The 18,722-nt window shown below is 33.7% G+C and overlaps 2 protein-coding genes across 2 annotated transcripts in view; one reads left to right on the top strand and one right to left on the bottom strand.

Moving 5' to 3' along the window:
• LOC133205977 (ubiquitin-protein ligase E3B-like) overlaps positions 1-18,722 on the bottom strand; it is a 28,262-nt gene that overhangs the window by 3,675 nt on the left and 5,865 nt on the right. The window contains exons 10-25 of the mRNA XM_061341882.1: positions 17,982-18,064; positions 17,584-17,689; positions 16,799-16,919; positions 15,300-15,334; positions 15,162-15,191; positions 14,961-15,073; positions 14,519-14,667; positions 12,806-12,961; positions 12,372-12,546; positions 11,660-11,778; positions 10,702-10,822; positions 10,262-10,358; positions 9,803-9,922; positions 9,231-9,407; positions 8,883-8,990; positions 8,650-8,787 (exon numbers count right to left, since the gene is read on the bottom strand). Coding sequence (XP_061197866.1) covers positions 8,650-8,787; positions 8,883-8,990; positions 9,231-9,407; positions 9,803-9,922; positions 10,262-10,358; positions 10,702-10,822; positions 11,660-11,778; positions 12,372-12,546; positions 12,806-12,961; positions 14,519-14,667; positions 14,961-15,073; positions 15,162-15,191; positions 15,300-15,334; positions 16,799-16,919; positions 17,584-17,689; positions 17,982-18,064 — 1,848 coding nt within the window. The remainder of the gene's footprint in view (positions 1-8,649; positions 8,788-8,882; positions 8,991-9,230; positions 9,408-9,802; positions 9,923-10,261; positions 10,359-10,701; positions 10,823-11,659; positions 11,779-12,371; positions 12,547-12,805; positions 12,962-14,518; positions 14,668-14,960; positions 15,074-15,161; positions 15,192-15,299; positions 15,335-16,798; positions 16,920-17,583; positions 17,690-17,981; positions 18,065-18,722) is intronic.
• Positions 4,111-5,700, top strand: LOC133172380 (uncharacterized). Its single transcript, XM_061307251.1, has one exon. It carries the CDS (start codon positions 4,141-4,143, stop codon positions 5,698-5,700), a length of 1,560 nt encoding a protein of 519 aa, XP_061163235.1. The 5' UTR covers positions 4,111-4,140.

Genomic DNA, 18,722 nt, shown 5'->3' with positions numbered 1-18,722 from the left:
TTTTATCAAGTATAATACATCTGCCTGTAGGAGATCAGACTTGAACTCACTATCATTGCCATTAACATACTTATACAGGGAAATAAAGTGCTGATAATTTAACTATCTCATATTTATCATAATACTCATTCACCATTATAATTATAATGAGCTTAAATCAATACCTATATTTGTAAACATTAAATAATACAAAGAGGAAGTATGTGAAGCATCACATGATGTATACGGTAGAATTACGTTGTTACAAAATATCAGTAAAAGGGAAATGCCAAGTGTTTTATAAGTCCATGTGCCATGAAATATATCTGTCTAGAAGTGCATTGATAACAAGCTATTGTTGAGGTAAACATTTAACAATAATTTTCATGTTTTCATCGAGAAATGTGCTTTAGGTGAGTAGTTATTAATGATCTATAAGTTACAGTATACTTTTTCCCAAAAGATGCATTATTGTTATTTGATTTTTTTCAAATGTTGTTGAAATGAACACACGGAAACACAAATTTTACTAAATTTTTTATTCAATTTCTAATTCCTCTATTAAGGCTAATTCAAATTTTAAATTCCTACTTATTTTTTAAGTATATCCTTCACCTGAAATTTAACATAAAGTTAACTCATAAAAACACTATCATACCAGGCAATCTAAGAAATTCAAAATATCTGCAATGTGACCTTTTTAAGTAATAATAAACAATCTAATTTCTGCATTTTCAATACTTGTGACTCCATTTAATACTTGTTAAAAATTCTGTGAATATTTTTCTTCCAAAAAGGCTTACCAGTAAAAAAAAATTCCTCAGATTCCTCCAATATATATATATGTAATCTTTGCCTTCTATCTTTTGTGGCCCTATCTTACCCTTCTATGGCCACAAGTTTAATCTACTTGGGGAGACATGATAATAATTTGACAAATTGTGGTCCTGTTATTATCAGAAAAGCTTTCAAAGATTTCCCCAATATGTGTATTTTAATATCAAAACTTAATTGAAGCAACCCTTGTCCAAGGAGCCCTTGTGTGAACAAATTTGAACTCAACCACAAAAAAAAAAAAAAAGGTTATATATGAATCTGACAAGTGAAGCCCTGCTATTTATTTCATGTAAAACATTGAACAGTCATTCTACGATAAATGGACCAATTCAGAGTAAGAAACATGAAAAAAATAATTGTTTCAAATAGTAAAATGAACATCATACTTCTCTAAAGGACATATCAGTGAACTTGAAAACAAAGAATTGTCCACAAATCTGGTATCGTTAACTTTTTACAACAATTTCAAGATACCATTGATTTTAATGTAATGTTACTGAAGTTATTGCTTGATCAAGCCTTATTATTTTTAAAATAAAGCTGAATTTGACCAATTTTTCGTTTCTGATGATCAGTAAAGAACGCTAAAGTATGATTCATGAAGTCTGGCATGAATCCGAATTTAAATCAAATTTTCGGGAAAAATATCGTTACAGAGGTTAATCGTTACGGAAGTTAATTCCCAGCAATAAAAGTTAAAAATTCTCTTCAATAGTTAAAATCAAAGTTTGTTTTAGGATATTAAACAAAAGTATAAAGCATTTCTCTCCCAAAATAATAAAAAATTTTATACCTTTAATGCAAAAACTTTCCTGAATTACCATTATGGAAGTTAAATTTTTAAGAGAGACAACTGTTTTTGTCTAATTCATTTTGTTATGTCGAAAATGTAATCGTCTAAAATAGCTGACTCGCAACTAGAATCGATGATATAAGGTTCCGTGGTCACTTTCAGATAAGTTTCAGTTCTTTTTGAAATCTGCATTCTATGCGTGAAATTTATAATAAAATCGTTACGGAAGTTAATCGAGTTTTAGCGACATGCTTATAAATTCGCATGAAAGGAGATCTATGCATTTCTTTGCGAGAAGTGGTTTGATTTCTTTTTATATAGGATAAAAGACATTTTTTAACATTCATTGCAATCTATTTGGAACGATTTTACGGCTGAAAATTTCATCTTGAAATTTATAAATAAATGAAGCGACATTAAGATTTGCAGTGGAATGTGTTTTTCAACATTACATTATGTTCATATCAAAACTTTAACTGCATATATATCGGTGAATATTTACAAAACCATGTGTGTATGTTAGGTCTTAGAGTTGAAATCGACCTTTAAATTTATAGTTAAGATATCACAATGGTAAATCTGTAAGCGACATAAAAAATTCTTAATTGGTCATATTTTTGTAGCATGACTGTGAAGAAAAAAAAATTCTAGATGTATATTCCTCAGAAAATTTTGCTAGATGAGCCATAATCTGAATTTTAGAATGCTCATTACATGAGCATGCACTGTTCTTCCTTCAACTTTAAGTGAGCCAAAAGTCTTTAAGGGGCCAAATTTTTATAAAAGCCAAAAAATGACAATCATGACTATACAGTAACATTCATAGTGAAGTCCTGGGGACCCTTAGATTTACTTCATCATATGCGTTATTTGTTATATCTGTATAAGGAATTTCATTAAAATAGGTAATTATAGGGAAATTGTACTAGATGTACACGTTTCCCTTCAAGTATGACTGACAAATATTTTCAGGGAACAATAAATAACAAAAACTTACCTAGGTGAACTTAAAAGTTCTTGGATAAATTAAATTTAAAATATAAATACTTATGAAAAATTGTCATTTCATTATTTTAGATTTTGCATTCTTAAAAAAAATTGTAGTAAAAGATGTATATTTTGTCATTTTTAACCTCTAGGGAACTATAAAAATCAAAAAATTGTTAAGAATTTTGCCAGGGATCTCACTATATCTGTGTTAGTACTAAACAAGTTTACTGTAATTATTTGATGCAGTATTCATTCTCACTTAAATCATGTCTTGACCTTGACTGAAGACAAGCAGAAGCTTCAGCCTAAAGAATTAGTCTGGTCTCTAACCATCTCTAAAGCTACAAATGAAAATGTCTCAATGCATCAAAAAGAATTTATTCTTGCTTCATGAGCAGTGTGTCATTGCAATATCTTGAAGGTCAAGATCTTTGTAACTATTGTCTGATCCAAATCAGTGACTGATCGATGAAATGACTTAATATGTTACCAAACACAAGCATTAAATATTTTATGCTGTACAAATTCGACCAATTTCTATTCATTAATTGGGATCAGCATCTTTATAATTACTGTGTTTAGGGAGGAGGTGTCCTATATGTCACCCATAACAAGCTTTATCCAGCTGATTCACATTAATAAGTTTTTAGAAACTAGCTTGATAGGAAAACCTACACTTAGTAATTCTGTACCACTTGAAAAATTTGAGGTCATATGATCATGCAGCTAATTTTAGACTATGACCAGATGGAGGTGGATATCTAAAATGTAATTCTGGAAAATCCATATCAGTTGTACAAAACAGGGAAGGGGGTTACAAACTTAACACCTCCATGTTCAAAACTGATTCGCTTCTTATTATCAAAGGTCTGATAAAGAATAAGTGTAGGATATAGTGTAAATATACATTACATACAAATACCACAGATTAAAGGAGGACCCCAAATTTTATCCTTCTTTATAGATCAGTAAGTACTTCTTTATATTAATTATTTTTCTTGTGTTGCTTTTTTTGGAGAAGTTTTACACACTGCTCAGAAAATTTTAGCTTAAACTAATTTTCTGTTGTTAAGCAAAAAATGCAAGAGAAAATAGTAATATAATTTCAGTAGGATCCGTTAATCTTTCAGACAGTGTCAAATAGGTGATGTGTTGATGGTATTTTCTAACTTACAATTAAATAATATTATAATTATTTTTATGTAAATATAGATACACTTAATGTTCATGTTCATTCTTAACTCATACAAAATATCTGTAAAGTTGTTAACCTGTATTTGATATCAGAACACACTAAACAATTTTATAATATTATGTTTTGACATCTTGTGGGTGAAGTCCACCTGCTACAGTGATGTACATATATAGTCATAAATCAAACTGTACTTGTATTTCCTACCAGAAACAAGTATCATGTAGATACACAGACATGCTACCACAGTACTTGGTACATGTACCTTCATTGCTTATTGCAAAACAAAGGTATCATTCGTATGAATTTGAGGAATAAGTCATGAAATTTACTCCATTTTATTGCAGAAATGGGCACCCCACAGGATCTTCTGAAGTGTGGTATCTGTTGTGTAAACAGGAGTCTGCCAGCATACTGTGTAGACTGTGCAGAAAAACTGTGTGCAGAATGCTGGAAGAACCATCCACAGCAAGTCAAAGATGATCATATGGTCCTCCCCATGGCCGAGTCAAAGTGCCCTGAACATTTCAAATTCTATGCTGTCCACTGTAAGATGTGTGACATTCCAATCTGTAGAGATTGCTTGATTGATTCCCATAACGGACACAAGTATTCAAGTATCAATCAGGCCAAAGATGAGAAAATAAAAGAAGTAATCAAGTATACCAAACATTGGAGAGAGAATATCTGTCCAGTTTATCAGGCTTTGGAAGACCAGGCTAAAGCACAAAGGGGCAGTTATGAATCAGAAATAGTTGCTGTGAAGATGACAATTAATGGACAGAGAGAAATGCTGAAAACAATGGTTGATAATTTGTGCGATGACATGATAGAATCCGTCCAAACAACCCTTGCAGCTCACAGCAATCAAATAAACAGTGAATTGCAAGAAATAGTTACACGAAAGTGGGAAATTGAAGATGAAATCAGAAAGAGTGAGGGAATGTCAGAAAAAGGAATATTGGAAATCAAGGAATTTCTTGACACACTCCCTCATCTGAGGGACTCTCTTGCTACACCTCCAACACTGTCCATGCCAATACCTTCCAGATTTTTTCCTGCTGAAATATCAGAAAGAACTCTAAAACGCATGGTTGGCAGTATTCTGCAAGTCAGTATGCACAGCAGTTTTTCCTGCAAACTTCCAGTATCAAATATCCAAGCCTGTTCAGCCAATGAAGTATGGGTAAGCTTCCATGATGAAAAACTGCTTACCAAATATTCATATAAACAGGAAAAAGGCACAGCAGTGGAGATGGAGAACCTGAACCTGCAGTTCAAACCTGAGTGTTTCCTTCTCTTAAAAAAAGACTGCCTTCTTGCATCAGACAGGTTCAACCATTGCATTTGGAAAATTGAGAACAAAGGAAAGCCACAAACATTCATAAAAACTTCTCCATCAAACCCAAAGGGCATGTGCCTGAACAACAGACAAGAACTTGTCGTCTGCATCTCAGGATTGACTGGTAGTCTAAGAATTTACTTTGGGGACAAGTACCAAAATAGCAGAGATATTGCCAACCATCTTCTCAATGCTCCCAATCGAGTAGCTCAAAATGGTGATGAAAACTACATTGTCCTAGACGACCACCTCCAAACTCACTATGTCACTGCCATAGACACTAAAGGAACACTCCAGTGGAAATTCAAAGGTCTGGAGGAGACTAAACAATTCTTTTTCCCTAGAAGTGTTTGCTGTGATTCTTTGATGAACATTATTCTCTCTGACTTTGGGAACAATTCTGTGTTGCTTCTGGATAAAGATGGCAAATTTCTGATGAATCTTCTTAGTGACAAATATGGCTTACAGAGCCCCAGGGGAGTATGTCTGGACAGAGAGGGAAAACTGTGGGTGGGACAAGGGGATGATGGAAAGGGAGAGTGCCACATTGTTAAATATATTAAATAGTTCTCCAAATGTGATTTTTTTCCAAGTATATTTGTTTTTTTTTATCAAAATATCTCTATTTTTGCTTGTCATATTGAGAACATTGAGAATAAAAATGTTTTTAATTTAAGTGCTCTTTGGGAGCATTTTCTGCTAGAAAACGATTATAAGGATTATAGGTGAAATAGGGTGTAGTCAGGAGAGAATTGAACCTGGAGTTTAGACCCTGCTATATACACAAGTATGTAAACTGAGCACTGATTAAGAAAGTAAGTCACAGTGATTTACTTTTTAGTTACCCCAAGGCCCTAAGATGTATTAACTGAAAAGGTGTGATGATTTTTAGTTAGTTGATATCCAAATATTTAGCTAAAATGCTTTGAAAATTAATAGCCATAAAATTCAGAAAGTAGGTCACTATGAACTACTTTTTCATCATCAGACCCTGAGAACCAAAATGCATTAAATTACAAAGTTCAATGATCTTATGCTACCATGTCCAAGATATGCAAAGAATTTGACAATGAATGATGATAAAATTGATAGAAGGTCACTGTGACCTACTTTTTGGTCAACGTATTCCAACCTAAGATGCATCAACTGACAAGAATTGATGATCCTATGCCTTATAGTGAGGTAAAATGTTGAAGTTTTAACAAATTATTACTTTAGGTCAACTTTGAAGTGACCTTGGGATCATGCCCTTTGCCCCAGGGTCATGCTTTGGAAAGTTTTTAATCTACTTCATATCCTCATTCATCTATACAAGTTGGTGGTAACCTGCCCCATGAGAAGATTTTTTTAGCAACCACTACTTTTGTGTTTATTTCCCTCATTATCTCCTCTTGTTTAAGGGTCACATCCCTATTTTTAGTATAACTGAAAGCCCTTGGGCCAAGGATACTTAATGACAACTTTGAATATTTTTTTATCTGCTTCATATACTCATCCATATACATAAGTTGGTGATAACTTGCCCCATGAGGAGAAGATTATTTTTACCAACCACTACTTCTGTGTTTATTTCCCTCATTATTTCCTCTTGTTTAAGGGTCAGATCCCTATTTTTGTATAACTGAAAGCCCTTGGGCCAAGGATACTTTGTGACAAATTTGATAAAAATTGGTCATGGGGTTCTTGGTATAGGTCCACATTCAAAAAAGTTAACACACATCTAACATCGCACAAATGACCATAGCATTAGCTCATTGAGCCTTTGGTGATTAATGGTGAGGTCAAGGTCACAGGACAAGGTAAGGTCCGAAAATTCTGACACAGTTGAATATCTTTCATCAATTTTTATATTTGTGTGAAGTTTGACATTAATATCAGGAATCATTTCCTTGAAAATAAGTTAAATGTAAAATAAGGAATAGAGAGTCTGAGGTCAAGGTTATAGGGAATGACAAGGTCAGAAATTATGACATACTTCAATAGCTCCCACCAATATGTATCAGTGTATGAGTCTTGATAAAAATATCTTTAATAGTTACTTTGAAATTGAGCTAAATACAAAAAAGTAAAGGTCACAGGGAAGGTCAAGGTCAGAAAATAATGAACACAGTTGGAAAGTTCCCATTTTATGTATCAGTGTATGAGTTTTGATAAAATATCTTGAAAAATAGGGAATAATAAAGTCAAGATCACAGGGAAGGTCAAGGTCAGAAAATTATGCCATAGCTCAGTGTAAGAGTGTCAGTTAATATACCTTGAACTGCTTCTTAGAAACTGAGATAAAAGCAGTGTGATTGATGGACAGATGCAAGGACAGGAGGAAGAAGATAGACATGATAAACACTACTTGTCCAAGTCATATTCATGGAAGGCATAAAATTAAGCATAACTCCTCCCCCTTTGACCCTAGTGTTATGAACTCTTGCAAGTTTGAATCTACACAACATCACCAATTAAGAGAAAATTTCTCAATCAAGTTTGCCCTATGAATGCCATTGTAAACCTTTAAGCCGTAATGAGGATAAATTCACACAAATACGATCATTACAGTTAAGCTGTTCTTCAGAAGAAAAATGTTGAAGAATTTTCATTCAATTCCTTTTGTATATTTATATACAAGCATGAATCCTTAATATTGTGACCCAACCATCAAAACTTAAAACAAACTTGAGTATGTATGGGAATGCTGGCATTTTCTTTTGCTACTTCCACATTTGCTGTTCTGGAGAACAATTTTCAAACAATTATTTATATACTTCTATAAGACTTTGAACCCCCTGTTTTGGTTCCATTTTCTTGCAGGAGAAAATTGAAACTGCACTCTATGACAATGGTTTCATCCAACTTGACTAATTATAGCAGAATATAGGTAGAACAGATTTCTTTCATTAATAATTTCCTCTATATTTCAGAGGTTTTAAAAAACTGAAACCCAACAGTGGTCCATCCTAGCTTCAGAAGATCATGACTTGAACAAATTTATTCTGCAGTATACAGGGATGCCTGCTATTAATATTACTCTTCATAACCAACCTACTGTTCTGCAGAGGGAAATCTTTTTAAACTCTCCTACATATATATAGACATGTATATATATCGCCGTGTAGATTTAGATCTTTTTATGGCCCTATCCCTGCTGAGGGGGTCTTGACTTACTTAAACAAACACACTACATATATATGGGGATGCTTTCACAGTGCAGCCTTACATGTTCTGATGGGAGGAAAATTTCCATTATCCGGTATATCCTACTTATTCCTACAAAACTATGACTAATAAAAATAAGTCTATATTAAATGATAAAGTTATTTACATATGTTTTGTCTTTTCCTACTCTGTGAGTTGGCAGAAAAAAATTTAATGACTCTCTCTCCACTTATTCTTATTTCATACAAACAAATCAGAATCCCCTTAAGCCCAAAGATCAAAAGTGGCCCAGTAGATCTGGATGTTAAAAGTTTACAAAGTCCATTAGACCTTTATTCAGATATATTCTTTTGAGCTAAACATGATTACCTTGGTATAAGAGAGATTCTTTGCTAGCTCTGGATCTAGGGAAGGCAGTTCATCTAGAGGACTGTACATCGTGCTCTGGTGATGCTGAAGGATCTGGGTCAAGAAAAACGGAGCAAAAGGCACGTCCACAACTATACCCTGATAAACAAGGAACAATAATACGTAATAGTGAAAGTCAAATTATCTACAGAAAGTCCCAAGTTTTATGATGTTCTTTTAAATATCTTTCTCACCTCATACACAGCTTTTGCCAGCATTTTCCCCACAAAATCAAACAGGTGAAGATGGTTTTCTTGAATAAAAGAGGTTGATGAAGGAAATAACTTTTGTTCTGTAGTGACCTAAAAGAATATGTTGGTAAATGTATTCATCTAAAATTGTCCTCTATTGAGTAAATGTCTGTGACAAAAGTTTCCCTGATGCAAATGGGAAAAGATCCTATTTTAAAATGAAAATGGATATAAATCTTTAAAAAATTCCATTTAATGCCAAAAAAAAAAAAAACAACAAACAAACAAACAAACAAAAAACAACACATTGACACTAGTACTTTAAACTACCTAACCTAATTAGTAAAATACCTTAAAGAGACTGAGTGAAGGATCAAACACTTTAGATATAGTTTCCTCCAGAAACTCCTTAAAGACGCCATCTTGATCAATCCCTGCTTCATCCAGACCTTGTTCATTGACAAACTTAACACGGATCACTCCCTTCAAGGACTGGGCAGGAATCTGAGCCAATTGTCTATAGCCATCCTTAATATCAGGGGAAAAAAATATTATAGTACATGTATTGACTGTGACTCATCTAATTTGCTATGTTAAAAAGAATTTGCATTGATAATCTAAAGCCAGTGTTTAATCTAAATGAAATAATCTTTTTTTGTGCTTCCACAGGAGTTGGTTTTTATTGTAAAAAAAAAATACCAGAAAAAAAATATTCCACTCTTCTAGTAGAGTGGAATTTTTTTTCCAGTTTCTTTTTTTTTTTTTAGCAATAAATACTTCAGACTCCCCTGGTACTACATGGGAAATACACAATATCTTGATGTAACTACAACAGTCTCTAATTTCTGTGTTTGGTAAATTATTTGCTGTGGTTCACTTGTCTACTATGTTTGTATAAATCCTTGACATGACCCAGTACTGACCTCCACTACCCTATTTCTGTGAACGGTGATGAGTGTGGACTGAGGAGAAATGGCCGCTGATTCTGTCAATCCCAGACTCTCCTTCTCCAATCGTACTCTGTGTCTGAAGGCCTTCACTCTCTACAAGTAATCAGGAATGGGTTAAGTTTTCAAAATTTCTCTAAAAATTAAAGATGGTGCTCAGTTGATTTAAAGCATATTCTGGGAAATACCGTTCTTTGCAACTTTAAACATATTCATATAATAACACCAGCAAATTCTCTTATGAATCTCAATTTGAAATTAGGGCAATACAAATAGAGTATATGCCAATACATAGAAATTCATAAGGTAACAAAATTCATCTGTTTCAATATCATCTAAAAACAAAATAAAAATGACCTGAGTAAGCAAAACTAAAGATTCATCAAGACAATTGTTGAATGTATCAAGAATTTTTAGACCTCCTCATTGCATTACCTCTGCAAATGGAATGATAAAAGGAGTTTTCTTCACCAACACCTCCATAGCTCTGTCTCTGTCTGAATCTTTAAGGAATGCACTAGGTTTGATGTCTCTGCAACCAAATAAAAACAACATTACATATAAGAATAACTCCAGATTGCACTTTCTCCACTAATCAGACTTAGAGCACTGAAGAAAATCTAAAGAGTTTGGTAATATTGATTGAAAGGGCAAACTTTTTTTTTCCAAAAATGCTTTACTGCTACACACAACTAATTGTGCAGCAGTGAAATTTCAAATGAATAGATTTTTTTTGCTAAAAACTCGCATAAAGTTTGAAACAAATTAAAAAAAAAACTTTCATGTCAGATTCACGTGTTTTTTTCCTGCATGAAATTCATTGGGAAAATTTTGGGTAACATTTATTTTGTGCTTTTTATTTCCTGTGAACTGACCTGTTGAGCCAATGATCCTTTTCAGCGTATGGCCGTCTACAGTCCCTCTCATACAACAGAAGCAAGAGGTTGTGTGTAGCATTATAAACGTCAGACTCTCCACTCTCTACACTCCTTAAATCTGATCAGAGTGAAACATTAACTATTATTATACTTTCATGTTAAATACTAAAATCTGATTGGTTTAGATGCAGTTAATGATCCGTAATGTTACCCTCAGCATTAGCAACAGACTTGACAACGGGTAACACAATGAAAATGTTACATGCGTGCATTTCATGCGCGTACGGTTCATCGTAGAATTCTCAAAACGTCTGTTGTGCATTTGAAAAAGTCAAATAAACTTGATGTCAATGAAAGCTTGCATTCAATGTAGCTAACTTGAAAACAACAAAGGACAGACGAAACATGCTTGCGAGTGCAGAATTTATGAAACTTTAGATGATAAAGGACTCTTTGAGTATCAAACAAACAATAAAGAGGTCGGTACATCTTTTTCAAATCTTTCTTTTGAGAAAAATAGAAGTGGGAAGTTCGAAAGCTTTCTAAACATGAACGTAAAGACGATCGATGAATTTTTTTTGCTGACATCCTAAGTCAATAAGACATTCAGTATAATAAAATAAATGGTGCCTGTTTAGGAGGGTAACAGTTGAAATTGACACCCTTGGAAAACCATTGTCAACCTCCACTGACACGTTGGTTGACAATGGTTTTCTTTGGGGTGTCAATTTTAACTGTTACCTTCCAAAACAGACACCATTTATATACTGTACTCATACATTTACATCAAACAAATACAGGGTACGAAGATAGCTAATAATATTAATCAAAACCAGGATAGAATAATTTATCTATGGCTGCAAGGTTTCCTTTTGAAAATTATGATACTTATTCTATATAATATAAATAAACTTCATTGTTTTCTGTTATTAGCTCAATTAACACAAATCTTTACCTATGAGATTGTGCCAGGTGACTCTGTACACAAATAAATTAAGAAACTTGCTCATTCTGATGTAGTCATCCAGTGTAAACATCTTCTGTTGTTCATACATCTCCATATCGTCCAGTGTTCTACATTGTTTAAGAGAGATATAGACAATTCAACAATATATGTGATATTTTAATTTATTTTGGTTGGTAGATATTTCCTAACAGTTGAACACTTTTCAAGGATATAGATTCCAAGCATACAAAAGACAAAAATGAAAATAATGAACTCAAACACAATATATCACTTTCCTTGTAATATACTGTAAACCAACTCCTATTCCTGTGTGAGAAATATTTTTCTATTTCTCAATGCTAACCTTTATTTTAATTGTGTATATATGTAGAAAATTGTCTCAGTCACAACAATGAGTCATCAGGGATGAATTTCAGAACAACGAATCACAAATAAAAGTTTTGGCATATAAAGCTTGGTTTAAAGTACATGTACAAAGCATGTAAGCATTACATGTATATGTACCTAATGAAAAATCATATTTGTAAACACCAGAAATAAAATTTACGAGTAATGATAGCACTTACATGATACAATGATAACACTAACATGATATAATGATAGCACTTACATGGTATTATGATAGCATTTACATGATATATTGATAGCATTTACATGATATAATGATAGCAGTTTTACATGATATAATGATAGCACTTACATGATATAATGAGTAGCAGCCTCACAGAATACAGTCAACAGGCTGAACACTGGGTGTATGACACTGTTGGGGGTCTGGGTCAAAAGGTCAATAAACACCTTAAGGCCACAGTTTGGGCCAAGGTCACAGAGGAACTTCCACAAAGCTGGTAACAGCACCTGATTATAACTTATACCTGTTGAGAATTAACCAATCATTGAACATATTAATGGGATATTGTTCAAACTAAAAAACAAGACAAAAGAACAGATATTAACTTGATTTCATTTACAATAAAATTTCTCTACAATTATTGTTATTTATACTTGTATCTCAAATCGGAGCTCATCTCTTAAAATGTTACAAAGAGAATAAATATTTTCCATTATTCTTCCTTACACCTCTTTTAGTTTGGTTAAGTTTGATTACTTATTGATAAAACTCCCAAGACAGACCTGAGAGGATGTCCATTCTAAGCTGAGTGAGTGTGTTCATCATTATCTGATACAGGGCACACGTGTAACACGTCGTCTTGGCCAGCGGACTCTCCAGCTTTATCTTGGTAGCTGTTGATTTAGAGGAGGCCTTTTCTATGGCTTTCTTTAATATGTCTGTAAAATAGTCATAAACCTATAGTATTTACTAGCATGCTTTAAAATATTCCTTTTGTTCAAATGTTTTCTTCTAAATCTTACAGTGAAAAATATTTCAAGCATTTCTCTTTGAGAGCTGTCTTGTAAATTATAAAAAACTGAATAAAAATACTACATAATGCATTCTTATGTTTCTAACTATGGCTTTGGGTAGTGCTTGAATTTATGTAACATTCAGGCATGAATCCCATATTAAGTGAAATAACCACAGGCCCTTTGCTAGACACACATGGAGCAATGATGAGACATTCAATCATTGCACTTTAAATTCAATGGGAGGATAATCAACGACTATTGATGTCTACATTGTACACATCCCACATAACGAACTAATAGCTGTCTTACAAATTTTATTTAAGGAACTCTCAAGACTTCCATGAAAAATCCTCATGCAGTGCTGTCACTGGGTTCAAAATGATAAGAATATAGTATGAATGAAGTCCCTTACTTTTTTGATGTAGAGGGTCCCTTACTTTATGAGGGAGAGGGTCCCTTACTTTATAAGGGAGATGGTCCCTTTTTTGATGATGGGTTCCTTACTTTATGAGGGAGCGGGTCCCTTACTTTATAAGGGAGATGGTCCCTTTTTTGATGGAGAGGGTCCCTTACTTTATGAGGGAGAGGGTCCCTTAGTTTATAAGGGAGAGAGTCCCTTTTTTGATGGAGAGGGTTCCTTACTTTTTGATGGAGAGGGTTCCTTACTTTATGATGGAGAGAGTCCCTTACTTTTTGATGGAGAGGGTCCCTTACTTTATAAGGGAGGGGGTTCCTTACTTTTTGATGGAGAGGTTCCTTACTTTATAAAGGAGAGGGTTCCTTATTTTTGATGGAGAGCGTCCCTTACTTTTTGAGGGAGAGGGTCCCTTACTTTATAAGGGAGATGGTCCCTTACTTTATGAGGGAGAGGGTTCCTTACTTTTTGATGGAGAGGGTCCCTTACTTTCTGATAGAGAGGGTCCCTAACTTTATAATTGAGAATGTCCCTTACTTTATGATGGAGAGGGCCCCTTACTTTATGAGGGAGAGGGTCCCTTACTTTTTAAGGGAGAGGGTCCCTTACTTTTTGAGGGAGAGGGTTCCTTACTTTATAAGGGAGAGGGTCCCTTACTTTTTGAGGGAGAGGGTTCTTAACATTATATGGGAGAGGGTCCCTTACTTTATGAAGGAGAGGGTTCCCAACTTTTTGATGGAGAGGGTCCCTTAGTTTATATGGGAGAGGGTTCCTTACCTTTTGATGGAGAGGGTTCCTTACCTTTTGATGGAGAGGGTCCCTTACTTTTTGAGGGAGAGGATCGCTAACTTTATAAGGGTGAGGGTCCCTTACTTTTTGAGATAGAGGGTCCCTTACTTTTTAAGGGAGAGGGTCCCTTACTTTATGAGTGAGAGGGTCCCTTACTTTATGAGGGATAGGGTTCCTTACTTTTTGATGGAGAGGGTCCCTTATTTTTTGAGGAGTGGGTCCCTTACTTTTTAAGTAAGAGAGTCCTTTTCTTTTTGAGAAAGAGGGTTCCTTACTTTTTGAGGGAGAGGGTTCCTTCTTTGCTACAGCCTGCTCTTTCTCTGCCTCTACATATGCCAGAAGGTCAGAAAAAAGAATTCTTATCATTTTCTCTGACCACAGCAATTTGATCTGCTCCTTTACATGTGGCATTGCTGCATTCAAGCTGTAAAGTTATTTAATGGTACAGATACAAGCATTTTCAGTAGACACACAAATTAATCAAAACAATGTTTCATCAATTGTCTTAAAAACTATACAAGGGTAAGATCTGCTGTACATTTTCTTTGGTAAAATTTGCTATTCAATCAAAATCACAGTAAAAAAAAATTCATGTATTAAAATATTTGAAAAGAATTCCAAAAATTTTAAAAATACAAATATTTAAATGAACATTAATCTAATAAAATGACCAAATCTCAAAAAATTAAACCACACAATTTTCTTAAATTAAGGTACCTTTCATCAGATTTCTGTGAGAACCAGCCAAGGATAAGATGCCAACTGGTCAGATTGGATTTCTTGTTGAGGACATACTTCTTGCAGCTGTCCAGTAGCCGAATGACCACAGACTAAGAGTTACAAAAAAATCTTAGCATATAATATCTGCATGCAGAGTTGACATTTATCACTTCATATAGAGTTATTGGCAAAACTCACCATAAAATTCTGAGTATTTTCAACCAGTCCCTGAAAAAAAGAATTCAAATGCAATGGTCGGTTTGTTCCAAAAATGTAAATCAGTACTTGGAGTCAAGTACATAATATATGCAATGAATGATAAAAGTTCTTACATACCTCTAATTCAGCCATTCCTAAACCAACCAAGTTTGCTGAAAGTTAAAAAAAAGTATTTATTATCAAATACAAGCCTTCAGAAAAAAAAAAAGTTTTTTATTTACTATCATGAATTTTCCAGTTTATATGGCATACTTGTATGGTGAGAGGAAAAACTGCATGCCTAATGGCTATTTACAGTCAGACCTGCCTTAGTGACCCACTGTATAAAATGTCTCTTGTCACGTGACACAAAAGAATCATCACAATTATTTTCCTTTTTCTAATCTGCTCCTTCCATTTTTATCTAATGATTACTTTGGAGCATGGTTATACATGTGTATACATGTACCTATCTTAACTTACCATTTGTCATACTTGTCTGTAACCTATGTAAAACATTCCCCTCAATAAGTCATCTAACACAGGTTTGACTGTATCTATTAAATTCATTTACATGTATGAGGGGTGATCAAAAAGTTCGCAAACTATCTCAATATTTACAAAACCACAATTCAGATCAGAATGAAATTTGACAAACATATAGTCATACACATGTTCTATAAATAACAAATGTTAAATAATATTTTGCTGGGTGTTTGTGACATTACAAAGTGAAAATGATGTCAATATATAGGTGACTTGTGACAAAAAATGGTTGACTCAGTCGTACTAGAGAAACGAAGGGCTGTGAAGTTTAACGTTATATCTTGGAAATTCCTTTGCGGTAGAATATGATAATTTGTACAAGGTTTATGAAGACAATAGACTTACCAGAAGTCCAATCATTAATTAGATTGATTATTTTAGTGAAGGCAGGGAGATGGTTAAAAATAATGTTTGTTCTGTTGCCCAGCGAAAGCAAGCCGGGGAAAAGATGTGTCCGTAGTTGAGCAATTCGTTATGAAACATCGCCAAGTTACGATTAGAAAAATAGTTGAATATCTTAACAATAATATGATTATTAAATCCCTAAAATATCGTTTACTTTAGACTTTCAACATATGAGATATGATAAAGAGAAGGCATCCATACTTTATCCACATTGGATAAACAACGCTCCCAAGACAGAGGACTCGGGTTGTGATGGTCACCATGTTAATTCTGGCAAGGGATATCCTTATCCACCTATCCTATTGCCGAGATTTGTCAATTTCTGACAGATGGGCTGTTCTTGTTATAAAAAATAACTTACATGGTAAGAAATATAAGACTCGAAATTTTTTTTAGCTTCTGTGAACAGACTGCTACGGGTCATGTCACGTGACCGCCTTGATCACGTGATTCGCGCATGGGCAGAACAATGGCAGATGCGCATTAAAATCAGAGAGAACCACTTTAAAAAATAATGAACACTGAAACCTCATTTCATTTCTTTTAAGGAAGTTATTAAATTAGTTCGCGAACTTTTTGATCACCCCTCGTATTATAACCATAGAAATTTAATAACTTTCCTATTTTATCATAGACAAGGAAATTGCATTTAACTACTTATTTTATATTTTATATGACAACAATACCTAGTAGACACAGTGCATAGCTTCCTTCCAACGAATTAAAGATTATCCTCGTGCTCTGTTCATTGGTCAGCAAATCAAGGGCTCGTTTGAAGATACGATGAGTAATGAGAACATTTAGGCACTGAAAATTAGAATCCAAAAATTTAAAATAAATTCCAATACACCGTCTACCATTGTAAATTTTCATGGTTGCAGAAGTGGTCATGATCCTGTAGAATATTTTCTGCCATATGAGTTTTTTGTCATAAGCATGCTTATGGGGATTATTCCTCTACAACTGACTGTCACTACTTACTTATCCTCTCCGTGCCCCAGAGGACACATGAAGCCATAACTAACTCTCACTTATATTTAATAATCTTAAACCTCATAAAGGAATTTGAAGTTTTTTTCCCCTGCATACATGAACTACAAGTAAATACTTGAAATCAACCTATATTTTATTTAGATGACTTACGGTGAGTCATCTTTTTTTTTCTTTCTTCTTTCCACATAAAAGATAGAAGAACAAATATTCACATCAAACACTACTCAAACCCTGAATATATGGATTATTACTAACCTATGTAAATATTACTGTGTTTATAACAGAAGTTACCTACTAGTGCAAAAGACTAAAAATCCCAAACCATTAAATGCATAAATCTTAGCATTGTTTTATTACAGGTTATAGATGTGTGGCATCACTTTCTTCCATTATAAGAATGGTCAAAATATCTATACAAAAACATGAAGAGCAAAGGGAAATAACTAAGTATAAGAACAGATATTATGATATTAATTACCTCCCCTGAACTGACAGCCACATGATGAAGAAGAGCTGGTACCGACATGATGTGAAGGACAAATACAGTCATCAGATTCTCTGAGAAGTTGGAGGCAATCAGAGGCCTGAAAGTATGAAATGTTATTTACATCAACACACTCATGATACATAGAAACTATTTTCTTTTGGCTTCTTTAACTTAGATTTCAATTGTAAATTTCTTCTTATTCCGAAAAAACTTTGTTTCAGTAAACATATCTTACCCTCTCCATTAACTCTAATACTTATCTTATCAAGTCTTCACATTTTGGAGGGGAGTCATCAATTTTTCAGTAAAATATGTTTTCTTCATTGTTAATCAGCATTTCTCAAACCACTACTCCAAAATAAGTAACAGATTCTTTGTTTCTGACTTACCTCAGAGACAGGTTGACAATAGCAGAAAGAGTAGAAGAATTAAACAAAATCTTTGTCCTTGATAATCCTTGTGCTAAAAGTCCCTAAAAATAGAGAACAAAATTTCAGATTAATATTTAATTAAAACATGAATGCACACATTGATGTGTACTGCAAACTAAAGCTTGAATTTATCCCAGTCAAGGCTTCAAACATGTAGTTATTACTAGGAAAGATTTGTGATTTGAAAAACTTTCAAACGGATGTATGGAAAGAGAAACGTTATCTTAAAGCCACAATAAAAGATAAATCCTTCTACATGTACCAGGAAAAACAATATCTCCAGTAAAAATTAAATCTGCATCAGCTGAAAATAATTAATAGACTTACCGTAAATCTGGAAATTTTTACTGTAGATTAATTTTTAGCAAATTTGCGCGAGCACTTCATTCGCAAAAGTATTTTTCTTAAAAATAAATCAGCACAAAAAATTTAAACGAGAATTTTGCTGATATTTGGTGTCTTTTTTAAAACCCGGTGAGCAGGTGTTCGTAATCAGTGGTCATTTTAAGAAATATGTTTATACTACAAGCTAATTACCCGTGATAATCTGTGCCTTAACTACATTCAATACCGTCTGATAGTTTGACAGCCCGTCGGTCTCTTTTTAAGTTATTTAAGAAAGAAAGGCCAGTTGTTTTATCTAACAATGAATCCTTAGCTCGACAGATTGTTAATAAAGAACTTACTCTATAATAACTG

This window comes from Saccostrea echinata, unplaced genomic scaffold, assembly GCF_033153115.1.
Source record: "Saccostrea echinata isolate AGI-Se365-2 ecotype Australia unplaced genomic scaffold, CSIRO_AGI_Sech_v1 ptg000054l, whole genome shotgun sequence".
NCBI classification, from domain to species: domain Eukaryota; kingdom Metazoa; phylum Mollusca; class Bivalvia; order Ostreida; family Ostreidae; genus Saccostrea; species Saccostrea echinata.
This window is presented reverse-complemented; position numbering and strand designations above follow the sequence as displayed.